The 13,969-nt window shown below is 43.6% G+C and overlaps 1 protein-coding gene across 5 annotated transcripts; it reads left to right on the top strand.

The window, feature by feature from the left end:
- Positions 1-162: 162 nt before the first annotated feature.
- Positions 163-13,969, top strand: exoc7 (exocyst complex component 7). 5 transcript variants are annotated; one of them, XM_063482494.1, is made up of 21 exons: positions 163-345; positions 511-576; positions 916-1,100; positions 1,178-1,283; positions 2,553-2,775; positions 3,035-3,202; positions 6,622-6,727; positions 7,646-7,773; positions 7,990-8,135; positions 8,372-8,524; positions 8,609-8,707; positions 8,789-8,851; positions 9,050-9,116; positions 10,160-10,198; positions 10,366-10,428; positions 10,518-10,638; positions 11,707-11,802; positions 11,894-11,957; positions 12,265-12,306; positions 12,379-12,512; positions 13,640-13,969. In XM_063482494.1, the coding sequence occupies exons 1-21, from the start codon at positions 286-288 to the stop codon at positions 13,740-13,742; spliced, it is 2,232 nt and encodes a 743-aa protein (XP_063338564.1). In that variant the 5' UTR covers positions 163-285; the 3' UTR covers positions 13,743-13,969. The 5 variants fall into 5 exon arrangements, with proteins under 5 accessions (XP_063338564.1, XP_063338560.1, XP_063338561.1 ...); XM_063482493.1 differs by lacking the exon at positions 7,646-7,773 and adding an exon at positions 3,529-3,540 and having other exon boundaries at positions 274-345; positions 6,622-6,714; positions 13,640-13,964; XM_063482490.1 differs by lacking the exon at positions 7,646-7,773 and having other exon boundaries at positions 6,622-6,714; positions 13,640-13,962.

The following is a 13,969-nucleotide window of genomic DNA, read 5'->3' as shown; positions in this document are numbered from 1 at the left end:
CATTTGCAGTTACAATAAGATATTAAATAAACTTAAACGTAATCTTCATTCATTACAAACTGATTGGGGGGAAAAAAATCGATGAGCATTTTTTTCACTTTTCAGTTTAGTTGCCGATGGCTATTTTATTTTGAAATCCTAACCGGAAACCATTGCCCTCGCCGCTTTTAGCTATCCATGACAGCGGCTCAGGGGTGTCGTTGTTGTTGTTTTTATTATCTAAATCGGTAACTTAGTCGCGTTTTAGCCGCCGAGGAGACTCCTTTGCTTTAAATTTCCTCCAGGATGATTCCTACGGAGGATGCGTCCGCCAGGAAGCGGGAGATCGAGGAGAAACTGAAGCAGGTCAGACAGCTGGAGGCTTGAGAGGAAGGAAGCTTCCCTTCGAGCTACAACCCACCAGTGTAGCTCAACAACCGCGTTTAAAATGATGCTTATTGACCGAAAGAGTGTCTTTAATGTCTTCAGAGTGAAATGAGTGAGTGGTTGGTTTTCTTTCTGCTGTTACAGGAGCAGGAGACGCTGTCGTTCATCCGGGAGAACCTGGAAAAGAGCGATCAGCTGACCAAAAACATGGTATGACGGTCCAAACACACCCAGGGACAGCTCAGGCTGACACTCATAATTCTCATAATTAAAGGCGGTGGACTGATCTCCATTCGATAGTACTTTAACCCATAATTAAAAATAAAGTATCTTATTCTTGTACTTGGATTGAAATATTTACTTATAGTTTCTATCATTTCTATTATGAACATGAAGAGTGAGTGAGATGATGAAAGCAGCCGGTGATGTCATTTTTCAGCTTTCACCCCACTTCAGCTGAATCTCTTATAGGACTCATTATTTAGGGTGCTATATTTAAGCTGCTTTTATAGCCCAACTGGTTTTTGACCTGTATTTCTTTCCCAAAAGGTCTCCATTCTGTCTTCATTCGAGAGCCGCCTGATGCAGCTGGAGAACTCCATCATCCCGGTTCACAAGCAGACAGAAAACCTGCAACGGCTGCAGGAGAACGTGGACAAAACTCTGTCCTGCATGGATCACGTCATCAGCTACTACCATGTGGCCAAAGACACGGACAGGATCATCAGAGAGGGGTGGGGATGACCTTTGTATGCAAATGTTTTGTGGTTACACAAACTGTATGTATACTAATTTTCATTTTCTGTCTCAGACCTACGGGCAGACTGGACGAGTATCTTGCTTGCATTGCAAGAATTCAGAAAGCTGTCGAATACTTTCAAGACAACAACCCAGACAGCCCTGAGCTCAACACAGTGGTAAAGTATCTGCCTCTCTGAAATTACAGTTGTGGTAAAACATTTTACAATCCACTCATCATAGGTGCGAATGTCATGGAAAATTTGGGCTTTTATTAATTCCATTCCAAAACCAGTTTTGATGTGTTTTCCGGTTTGAACACTAAGTTTTAACAGTTTAGTTGTTGATATGAGGTGAAGTAATAATTTGGAAGTAGTCCTCCTTTTTCATTATTCCATCCAAATGTATGAGCACCACTGGGAACAAAACAGCCCCATAGCATGATGCTACACCACCATACTTGATAGCCAGTACAGTGTTCATAGGTTAGAAAGTGTCATCTTTAGTCCTCCAAGCATACCTCTTGTCATTGTGGCCAAAGAGCGTCAGACTTTTCTACTTTCTAAGGCATTTGGCTCGTCCATGCGGGCAGATGCAAATTTCAGTCAAGGTGTGTTGATTTGGGCTTCTTCATTGGTTGACACCCTCTCAATCCATGGTGATGTAAAACTCGCTTCACGCTGGACAGTGATGTGGTGTCCAGCTGACCCCGGTTCATGCCAGGCTTGAACCTTGGTGGTTTCTGTGAAACACATCTTTTTATGCTGGCAAAGAGAAACTACCAGTCGTAGTTAATCATGAGAAACTAATAGGTTTTGGCCTTGTCAATTTAAAAGACATTATTGGACCTTCATCACTGCTTAGTAAAAGCTTTAAGTGACTGTATTTATATATTTAAGCCTGTATGGACTTCTTGGAAAGAGATGGACCACCCTGGAAATAATTAAAAGCCCCAAATAACTGTCACATTTGTGCCTGTGATGTGATTGACTTTCTGTTTTTGGAGATCTAACGAGGTCGATCTGCTGTCATAACATTTCAATCCCGACAGATTCTGTGCCCTTGTGTTTTTTCTAGCAAAATACATAAAATGATCCGATCGCAGCTTTTTCTGAGAGTTCAGATTTTGGTACAGTATTCTCGACCATTTCCTGTTTGCGTCCAAATGTGTCGTGATTCTCACAGTGCTACAGTGAAAATATTTCTTTTAGCCACTTGTGTCTGAAAGAGGAAAAGCTATCTGAGGCACATGAAGCCATTAGTTCCACGTATTTAGTGACTGAACAACATTATACACCGCGTAGCTCTCTGAATGAATCATGCTGTTATTCCTACATCCATTTATGTGTAAATTTCATGCACTTTTTCCTCAATGCAGACGTTTGCTTCAGTCTCCGTGCCGTTCCGAGTTGGAGTCACTAATTCCATGACCGTATCTTCTTCTGCAGAAAGCACGCTTTGAGAAGGGGAAGGAGCTGCTAGAGGGCGAATTCCGCAGCCTCCTGACCCGCTACAGCAAACCCGTTCCCCCCATCCTCATCCTGGACGCCATAAGTGTGGATGAGGAGCTGGAGGTCCAGGAGGAGGTGGTGCTGGAACACCTGCCCGAGGCCGTGCTCCAGGACATCATCTGCATCGCCGGCTGGCTGGTGGAATACGGACGTAATCAGGGTACAGCTGTGTTTGTTTGTTGGAGGTCTCTTCCTGTTTAAAGGAAGTTCTTTACCACAGTTGCAAAAATCATCTGATTGTTGGGGTTTTCTCTCTAATATTGGAGGTCCTCTACCTTACAATCTATAAATCATCTTACCACCAGAGCTGGGATGATGTAAATGATCAAATTGGCTTTGAAATGTGCAGGCGGTGTAGAGAAACTGGAAAGTGATGCGTTTGTGTGATTGTCTCTAATTTTGCTCTCCTCTTCCTGCAGACTTCATGAACGTCTACTTCCAGATCCGGTCCAACCAGCTCGATCGCTCCATCAAAGGCCTCAAGGAGCATTTCCGCAAGAACAGCGCCTCCTCCGGTGTCCTCTACTCGCCTGCCGTCCAAACCAAGCGCAAGGACACGCCAACTAAAAAGGCCCCGAAGAGACCAGGTCAGCAACAGATGCGCCTCATGCAGACCGAATCCACAATCACGCCACTTCAGTCTGTAATCACAACTCGCTGTCCAATCCGTCTTCCATAGATCAACCTAACAAACACGCATGATCCTACATAGTGACGGATATTAAATACACTCTTCACTACATCCACAGTCTGTTTCTGTCTCAGGTTATCCTCCACAATCTCTCTGTAATCACTCAGTTCACCGAGCTGTAGCGCACTTCTACCACACACTGTGTTTCTCTGTGATATTACACCCTGCTCTAACTAATCCTTCATCCTTTCCTCTTCCATAATCCCTGTGTTGTGATGACAGTCTACATCCCAGGTAAACACAAAGCTCTAGCGTGTGCCTCGTGCTTGCTTCTGTCCATCAGATACCACATTTCACGGCAAATCAGAGACAGCGTGAGGGTTTGTGTCGTTTTATTAGCAGCTGAGACAGCAGAGGTTTATTTGTCGTGTTGAAAGGTGTAGTAGGTGATCCAGTGGAGATTTTAACCTCTAGTTTCACGGCAGAGCGTTTCGGTGATGGGATGAGTAAGGTCGAGGTTGCCACCAAACCGCTGATAAACAAAACTTATAAAATGTCTTTACAATGTCACTAGAAATGAATAATTTATAATTATATAGCATAAAAATTATTATTTATGATTGAGACTGCCTCTGTAAAATGATGTGTAAGGATTAACTGTAGTCTATTTTCCTGAAATTTAGTTGATTAAAAAAACCAAATGGATTGCTGTGTGATGGAGAAACAAAGACTTCATCATCAGAGTCTAAGAGTTACGTAACAAATACACCTGTACAGTGCATGTACATGCATGCATATGGAGAAACTGCTGTACTAATAACAGGCACTCACTCATTTTAACCCTCAGGCGACCAAGCAGAGTTAGAGGATAATGCTCACAAAATTAAGGGAACACTGAATAATGTTCATAGTATAAAGTTGGTGACAGAACTGTAGAATGGAAACAGCAGGGCCGATATCTGCTCCTTTGGTTAGGGAGGAAGAGGAAGAGCTGGCAGAGCGCTACAAAGTGACCTTCAGCGGGCTCCTCGTGTACATGTTTCTGCACAAACTTTCAGAACAGACTGTGTGAGATCCTGACGTCCTTAAATGGGGCTTGTGATCACAGCCAGAGAGCAGCAGAACTGACAGGTCTGTTACTGGTGCCCTGTTCTCCTCACACATGAAAGCAGGTTCACACTGAGCACTTGTGGCAGACACTGTGATGTTTCCAGGCTCGTTCACATCAGATACCAGTCCTGTCGCAGGACTGATGCCCTCCTACGGGCCTGTCCAGCTCTCAGCCTGTCTCCTGGTAACTCCTGAGACCTCCTGGAGGAGCTGGATGAACATGAATGGGCTGTACTGTCTCATGTCACCAACAGTGACATGGACGTGGGCAAAAAGCAAAACTAGAGTCAGGAGGGAGGAGGAGAGAGCAGCAGTCTGCGGTCACCACCTGCTCAGTCCTTTTAGGTTGTGTCATTGAGGCCTCTCCAGGGAACCTGGTTTCACTTTGATTTGGACTTTCAGAGCAGCAGAAGTAGATTCACAGGGTTTATGATAATAACTAACTGGACATTCCTAAAGTTTACCTGTCTTTGTGTTTCTAGTGTGATGATGGAGTTTTAATCTATTGTCCTTACGCTCACTGCTGCCATGAAACTAAAGGCTGGTGTGTGTGTGTGTGTGTGTGTGTGTGTGTGTGTGTGTGTGTGTGTGTGTGTGTGTGTGTGTGTGTGTGTGTGTGTGTGTGTGTGTGTGTGTGTGTGTGTGTGTGTGTGAGAGAGAGACATCGCTGTGCAGAGCAGACGTGTGCTGTGACAGGTTTACAACACAACTGTGCGTAGTGTCAATTCAAGGAGTTTGTAACCAGCTGATCACCTGCTTTACCTGCACACACCTGGTTAAAGAGCGAGCTGAGGTCAAAGGTGAAGCAGGTGAACGCTCTGACTGGTCTGACACATGTGCAAAAATACACACACTTCCTGTCACTGTTATGGTTTAAGAGGAGTTTTCTCTAGCGCCTGTATGAGGGCTGCGTGATTAAGGTGTTTGTTTTAGACAATAACTTTAATCTTGATGACTTAACAAGATACAAATATTACTGAAACTGAACTTTTAAGAAACCAAAGAACAAAAGTGCCAGTTTTAGTCATCTTGGGTGCGTTTGAGTGTGTTTGATTTGTAACAAAAAAGAACAATGAAAGTGAGGATTAAATGATGATTATAAGCCAAAATTTAAATTGAAAGTCTCTTAATTTAGTGAAGACTTAAGGTTTTGATTGTTACCTTATATAACTAATGCAATATCTTTGACAGCTTTTGGATTCAGCTTCATAGACGATGCTCGTGTGCGTATTTGACAAGAAGAATTGATTCTTTTATTTTGTTGCTTTTATATTTTTCAATAACTGAGGAAACAGTGGAAAAAAAATATATATATGTATATAACTAAAGAATAATCTAAGAAAGAAAGAAAATAAACTCTTCTGTTGCACAAGTAGTCAAACCAAAAACAGGATTTTCTTTAAATTCCAGATTCGACTTTTTGCCTCTGTTTTTATTCAGTTGCTTTTTAACAGGAGTTGACTCTCCTGCTCTAAGAGTTCAGAAGTTTGGTTTCCAGGGCTTTAACTGTGAAAGGTAAGGAAAGGAAGAAGCGTTTTTTTTGCACATGCAGAACAAATCAGAGTTTTTGGTACGACTTCCACTGCAAACAACCTTATTGGACTCTAACATGATGACAGTGTTGCTCTGCGACTGCTGCACATCTAATGAGGCAAGTGTTTGCTAACACGCTAACCTTTGCAACTGTGTGAGTTTGACAAATATGTGACTAATAACCTTTCATGCACAGAAAAATTATGTAAAAAAAAAAAAAAAGCTGAATGCAGCTTTAATTGTGCTGCTTGCTTACTAACTCACTAACAGGCCAACAGTTTGTGTTTTAATGCTGTAAATATGAATAATCTGCAGATTTTTGCATCTCTAAACCATGTGACAGACTGTTTATTATTCGTAATAGTAATAATAATCGTAATGATAGATATGACTGTTAATTGTATTAATTGTGATGGCTGTTTATAACTGATCTAACCTGTTTATTCTCTGACATCACCCTGGCAGTGTGTGTTTCAGCACACGTGCCCTGTAGTGCTGTAGTTTGTCTCTTGTGGTGTTAGGCTGTGCCTCCCCCTCCTCCCCCACGTACAAACCTCTGCTGGCTGCCTCAGTGGTGGAGGGATGTGGTGTCTGTGTTTCATCACTCACTTTCTAGCTCTCCCTTCTTTTTTCTTCTCTTTCTTCTTCTTCTTCTTCTTCCTGTTTCTGTTTCTGGGCTGTCTGGACCTCGCTACCCTCCTCTGGACTCTGTCTCTGTGTTTCTGGGACCAGGGACCATTCGCAAGGCTCAGAACCTTCTGAAACAGTACTCACAGCATGGGCTGGATGGGAAAAAGGGGGGTTCTAACCTCACTCCTTTGGAAGGTAAAGCACCTCGGTCTTCTCTATGCTGACAGTGTACTGTTGTTTCAGGCACACAGAACGTCCCCTCAGTCACAACAGCTAGTCGCTGCGCATGTTTAATAAGTCAGAAATAATCTCTAATCAGTCTGGAATAAAGACAGCTGATAATACAGCTGATTAATTTCTACATGCAGCCAAACATTAAGAACAAGCGCATCCATCCTGATAAACTTCTTCACTGTTAAAGGTGAAACTTGGCTTCAAGGTTTCAAACTGTTGTTTGACAACTGAATGCAAAGAATCACTGCTATCATTTTAATCCTGAAACATGGATGTATTATGGTGTAGAAATTCCAACTGATGTTTTACTAGAGACAGGCTGTGCGCCCATGTAATACCACTCTGTACCACAAGGTGGTGCAAAGATTACCTTAAAGTATTTCCAAACTACCTGGTTTTTTTTGTTTGTTTGTTTTTTAACTGCAAATAATATTTGATGAGGAAATTTTTGTTTATTTCTGCACAAACAGTTTTATAATTAGAAAATACAATAATAATATACAGATAAAATCTGCTAGGCTGATAATAATTTGCCATAGATTGTACAATAAGATTATACATTAATCTTATAACGTAATTAAAACGTGGGAGCGGCTCACCTGTGTGGAAGTGTGTCAGGATGGTTTTACTTTGAAAAACTGCGATCAGTCGAAAGCTGTTGTGATTTCTGTGCAAGCTGATTTCTGTCTCGTAGTTTTAACACACTGACTGATTCAGACATCAGTCGATGCAGAAAACAAACCCCTCTGGGTCTTTTGCCCCCTCCCCCCAAACTTGTGGGCGTCCCCTGCTTCTTTCCCCTGCCCCCTCCCCGGCTGGTGCTTGCTGGTGGTCGGTACAGCTGCTCCAGGTACAGGTTTGTCTCCCCCCACACTCTCACCCTCCGGCCTAGTCACGACCCCCGGTGGTTTGACTTGGCCTGTCTCCTTGCTGTCCCGCCCCACCCACCAGGTTACGATCACGACCTGCGGGTCAAACACCTCTCTGACGCCCTGACCGAGAAGCACGGGGCCGCCACAGGTGAGTGAGGGCACCATGTGGGGAAAAAGAAGGAACACAGATGATTTAAAGAGGCGGGCTTTCCTGTAGATGAAAGCACGCCGACTGCAGCTTTAGCACTTCATATTTTCTTTAAATCCACTTGCAGTCAGAACACATAGGTTTACTTTCAGCCACAGACTCCACGTCTGATGTTGGATGGTTTGATTTGCTGGCTGACTGAGCTTTTCCACCCAGGAAAGGATGATGTCCTGGATATCGAGATCGACTCTTACATCCACTGCATCAGTGCCTTCGTCAAGCTGGCTCAGAGCGAGTATGTGCTGCTGGCGGAGATCATCCCCGAGCACCACCAGAAGAAGACCTTTGACTCCCTCATTCAGGTCCGGGAGACAAAACTGTGACATTTTTAGAGCATTTGAAGGTTTGATCGGGGTTTAATGGTGGGATCTGAGCCTGACATTAGCTTACACAGGTTAAAAGATTTTTAATAAATTGGTTTAATAGCAGCTTCAGGATCCTGGAAATCTCTTTTCCGTGTTGTATATTGAATATTTTGGGTTTTTTGGTCAGATATACACTTATAATATATGATAAAACAGTTCATGCTCCTTAACAGGAGGCGCTGGACAACCTGATGCTGGAGGGAGAAAACATTGTGGCTGCAGCTCGCCGGGCCATAATGCGCCACGACTACTCAGCCGTCCTCACCATCTTCCCCATCCTCAGACACCTGAAGATGAACAAGTCCGAGTTTGATACCACGCTGCAGGTCCGAGCTGCACCCAAAAAAACTCCAAAACGTCTGCGTATGACAGAAATGAATTACTGTAATGATGTGTTGTGCTGTCTGCAGGGCACGGCGGCGAGCACCAAGAACAAGCTGCCCACCCTCATCACCTCCATGGAGACGATCGGAGCCAAAGCTCTGGAGGAGTTTGCAGACAGCATCAAGGCACGGAGCTGTCATTTCTGTGTGTCACCACTCACTGCTCAGTAACTCATAATTCATGACTTCTTTCTCCTGTGGCTGCAGAATGATCCTGATAAGGAGTACAACATGCCCAAGGATGGAACGGTTCACGAACTGACCAGCAATGTAAGCTGATGCTCCGTTTCCTCCTGGGTTAAATAACACCACTCATTTATTTGCTCTTTCTACACTTCAGAGTCAACACCTTCCTGCGAGGACTCTGCTGTTCGTCCTCCGTGGGGACAGCCGACTGCTCAGAGCGGAGCGTCTCCGTCTAATGATTAATCTGAGCCGAGCTCACCTCCCCTGTCCTCTCCTCTGCAGGCCATCCTGTTCCTGCAGCAGCTGCTGGACTTCCACGAGACAGCCGGAGCCATGCTGGCCTCACAAGGTGCAGTCACTACGACGGAGGCGTTAGCCTCTCGTTAGCATAGCCGTCCTGTTGCCTCGCCAGGCTGTGATGTTGTTACGCGCTTTTTTTTTTCTTTATCTCTCATATAAAACCACAAATGTAATTACTTTAATTCCTTCACCCATAAACACGAGATTTGATGACCTCCCCGGTGCCCTTAATGATGAGTATCTTCAGTATTAATCTATTAAGACATAGTTTGACAACCATTAAAATAGTTTCTGCATATTCAGGGACCACCATCAATAAGCTTTGATGCAACCCAGTGATTTGGTTCTTCAAGTGTCTGAAATGTGACAGAAATCCTCAGTTTAGAAAAGCTCTTTAAGGGGATAAGAGTTTGAGGAGTTATGGCTGACATGCTGAAACTGTAGCACATCATTTCACACTCTGACATTTGGTTTCAGAAAACTAAACTTGTAATGGTGAATATACTCAGCTCAATGCTTCAGACGCAGGGCTTTTCACACCAGTGGGTGACATTAGAGTGGCTGCAGCCGTCTTTTATCTACAGCTTTTTTCAGTAGTCTGGTTGTCCAGATTCTCCAGACTGCAAAGTGTTTGTTGCTTAGGGTTAGGTTTGTAGGTTCATTTTAAACTGACACTCATTTATGAGGTGAACAGACTTCAAATATATAAAAGCAACTCAATTTCCACACTGTCGGGCTCCCAGGTCGTCCCTTCACTGCTCCTTTATCTGAGGCTGTTTTCACCTTCAGCCCTCTTCCTTTTCCCTTCCCCTTCTAATTGCATCTCTCTCCTTTCACACGGAGCCTCTACACAGTTTAATCCAGCATGTGTTCAGGCTTTTATAAGCGAGTGTTTGTGGCTGCCTCCTGTGCTTTGATTATCGCAGCTTCGCTTCGCCTCCTTTTCCGTCATCCGGCTCTTTTCGAGCCCTCGACCCCTCGCTGCCTGGCTGATGACTGTTTGCTTACTCTGCACTAACTATTCTCTTCTAACCTTTTTGCACTTGTGCCTCTCTCTTTCTCTCGTCCTCTGCCTTGCCTCGGCCCTTTTAGTACTGGGGGACACTTACAATATACCTTTAGACCCCCGAGGTAAGCATCAAAAAGAGACTGTGTAGGCCCCTCATGAGGTCAGCTTTGAATGTTTTCAGTTTGTTTTTGGGTTTATTTTAAAATAAGAAATTAGCCGTCACATGCATGCACTCTTTCAGAAGTGCATCTGTAGCTTCTGCTGCTAAAATCTTCTGTATTTCTTACAGAGACGAGTTCGGCCACCAGCTACACCTCCGACTTCAACAAAAGGCTCCTCAGTACTTACATATGTAAGCAGAGATGCTGTGCACTGCCTCTGTGTAAGAAGTCCTTGTTTTAGCTTGTAAAGTCATTATTCTGTGTTCTTTTGTTCTTGCAGGTAAGGTTTTGGGGAACTTGCAGCTAAACCTGCTCAGTAAATCCAAAGTGTACGAGGATTTGGCTCTGAGTGCCATCTTCCTGCACAACAACTACAACTACATCCTCAAGTCGCTGGAAAAGTAAGCATCGTTTCCGGTGTCTAATTCACCGCCCAATCTTGTGCAGAGAGCAAACACCGGCTTCAGTGTCAAAGTGGCCTGACTTTGGTTGCAGGATCACTAAAGCTAGTAATAACATCTGAGTCTGGTTTTACGTGCATCATATAATGCTCACGACCAGTAGAGCATGCGTGCGTTGGTCAGCTGCCCAGATTTGGGGTGGCCGTGGCTCCGGTGGAGGAGTGGGTCATCAACCAGTCAGAAGTTGATGCATCCTGAATCCAAAGTACTTTAACAGTACCTGTCCATTTACCCGTTACACCTGTGTAAAGACACCAGGCTGTGCCAAAATCCGTCTGTCAGTCAGATTAGTAGCTCCTGCTGAGAAACCTACACGTCAGCCACGTCATCACCTCCTGAAAATATTCAACAGAAACTAAAGTCTTGAGCAACCCTCATTTAAATAAATAAATCAAATTATATAAAATGTGTTGTTCCCAAAGAGAAGGACTTCAGAAAGGCTTCAGTTTTTCTGCTTTTTCACTCACTTTCAGTCCAGTTTCTGGACCTTTTTCAAAGGACACTCCTTCACATTGACCTGTGAATCATTCAAGCATAAAAACAACTGCAGACTATGGAGGAAACAAGCTACTAGTAAATTAGTTAAGATTCATAATTTTCTCCAGTTAGATATGATCAGGGTTTGAGGTAAAATAGTTTCTACTTTTCTTAAAGCTCAGTTTTTTGGTTGCCAAGGCGCCGACTGTCACGAATGGAGGAAAAAAGAAACAGTTTGTGTTCATAATGCCAACAAAAGGAATCGAACATACACGTGAAGGAGGTGAACACGGAGCGATCTAAGATGAGCTGCTCAGTGAGATCAGCTGTGAGGGGGGCTTAATTATATTTGATGGGGTCTGATTTCGGAGGTTAGTCCGAGGACAGACTGTTGACCTGTGCGTGGGTGTGCAATGGAGTAACACACACACTTTCTTCTTTGCTTTTATTTTTTGGGGTGTAATGTCCTAATAAATCAAGTGATCACTGACAGCAAGTTAATTTGGGATAAATGCTTTCCTTCGTCCTCAGGTCTGAGCTGATCCAGCTGGTGACGGTGACTCAGAAGCGAGCAGAGACGTCCTACAAAGAGCTCATGACTCAGCAGATCGAAACGTACCAGCGCAGGTGAGCGAATAAAAGCTTCACGCGTCAAACTCGAACACGATTCGTGTCTTTTTCTTCACGCCCGTGCTTTTTTTTTTTGTTTCCGCCTCAGCTGGCTGAAAGTCACCGAGCACCTGACAGAACGGAACATGCCTGTCATACAGCCCGGCACCAAGGTCAGCATTTCTCCTGTGGGGTGTTTAACACTTAGCAGAGATTTTAGTAACGAACGCAGCGCTCAGTGCGTTTGATCAAATATATCCAGTATCTAATGACGATAATAAAACAGTGGTCGTTATGGAGACCTGTTCTGCTCATCCTTATTTTTATTCTTGGACTTTATGAGAGTAGCTTTGCATGATTCACCGGTCAATATAAGGCTTATTTATCTTATAGTTATACTAAGCCTTGGTGCTGCCTCTCGTCTGTTTTGTGTAACTGGAGCTTCTGGCTTAAACACATGTGTGTTTTGTCTTCCTCCAGCTGAAAGATAAAGAGCGACAAGTGATTAAAGACAAATTCAAGGTGAGGCTGTAATCAAATGAAGTAAAACGCAGCTGTTACTGAGTAAGAAACTGACGTCCGTCTCTTTGTCAGGGCTTCAATGACGGTTTGGAGGAGCTGTGTAAGATCCAGAAGGGCTGGGCCATCCCGGACAAAGAGCAGAGAGACTTGATCCGGCGCAATCAGAAGAAGGTGGTGTCTGATGCCTACAGAGCCTTCCTGCAGAGGTCAGAGACGCTCTCACACAAACAAGTCTGGAGTCGATGATTTGACCTTCAGTGTGTAAAACATCGTTTCGTCAAATATTCTGGAGGCAGATGTTGATAAGAACATTATTCAGGATGATTTCTGAGTGGGGCAGGTTTTTAGCTAAATTAAAGTTCCCACCTGACCGCCTCAGAATCAGCTTCGTTTTATTTTGTGTCATGACTTTAGTATATTTAATAAAGTCATATAAAATTTGTCCTTCACACTTTGAAAATTGTCTGAGAACAAACACAAGTACTCTGAATATTTGATCTGTTTTTAATGATTCACTGTAAAAACCTTCAAAGTCCATTTTGTTTAAACTTGTTTCGCCCCGTGGCGTGGACGGGTGGTCAACAAGAATATGGAGGGTCTTTTTTTTTAATACTAATCTCACCTTTAAGCTGTGATTCCTTCTGTGAAATGGAGAAAATAATCACAGAGCATCTCGGGATCAGTGAATGCTCTCTTAGCCTGTTCCTCTTTTTTACATAGCTTAAGATGGCGTGCCCCCTTTTAGTCACATTACTAAACTTTAGAAATTTAGTGCCCTCATCTGCTGCTCATGCTCAGATGTTCTGTTGATCCCGACACCCTCTGTGATTTTCCTCAAGCATGCTGAAAAATCTCTTTTTGCGAACCTCCTGCATGATCGGGGGGTGAAGCTGCCAAAACTGGTGCATCAAAGGTTCCTGAAGGTTCGAGATGTCACCTCGCATGTTACCAGCATGCATGCACCTGTGACACCTCATAAAAGCACTTTCTCGTTTTAATTTATAACCACAAAAATTACATTGTGAAACATAATGATGTTATGACATCATTATGTTTCCTGGCAACCACCTAACAACAAACGCTAAACAACACTGTAGCATGAGAGTCTAATTAAGTTATTAAAAGGCGCCAAATTTCAACCTGTTTACTGCCAGAAACAATCAGCTGATTCTGAGAGGTCTGCTGTTAGGCACCGATTTATTTTAACAGAGTGACTTAAATGTAGCGCTTGTCTTGAATTAGGAAAATGTGACCTAATAATTAATCCATAAGGCTGAAATGATCTGCTCGGATTTCTTTCACACTCATATTTCGTTGTTTATGTTTCTTCCAGATGTGCCAACATTTCCTTCACCAAGAACCCCGAGAAGTATCACAAGTATCGACCGGAGGAGGTGGAGGAGATGATCGAAAAGCTGTTTGACACATCCGCCTGAGGAGTCTCCTCTTCCCTATGCGCCTCCCCACCCCAAAGAAACACGGGCTCCTACGCCTGAAGGCCCCCCCTCCTGCCCGCGCTGCTCTCAGCCTTGTAGTGTCTAAACAATGTTTTGTACAAAGACGTGAACATACGTATTTATGTAATTTAGCCACTCCAGCTCAACATTTCAGACAAATAAAAAGGGAACTCTGACCGAACCTGCGTGCTGGTTTGTTGTGATGA

This window comes from Pelmatolapia mariae, linkage group LG8, assembly GCF_036321145.2.
Source record: "Pelmatolapia mariae isolate MD_Pm_ZW linkage group LG8, Pm_UMD_F_2, whole genome shotgun sequence".
Classification (NCBI taxonomy): domain Eukaryota; kingdom Metazoa; phylum Chordata; class Actinopteri; order Cichliformes; family Cichlidae; genus Pelmatolapia; species Pelmatolapia mariae.
This window is presented reverse-complemented; position numbering and strand designations above follow the sequence as displayed.

What these genes read in the sequence shown, in the direction of transcription:
- exoc7 (XM_063482494.1), top strand. Translation starts at nt 286, where the DNA reads ATGATTCCTACGGAGGATGCGTCCGCCAGGAAGCGGGAGATCGAGGAG. An exon ending in GAAGCACGGGGCCGCCACAG is followed by an intron (nt 7,774 to 7,989) that starts GTGAGTGAGGGC and finishes TTTTCCACCCAG; the next exon opens with GAAAGGATGATGTCCTGGAT. An exon ending in TTCACGAACTGACCAGCAAT is followed by an intron (nt 8,852 to 9,049) that starts GTAAGCTGATGC and finishes TCTCCTCTGCAG; the next exon opens with GCCATCCTGTTCCTGCAGCA.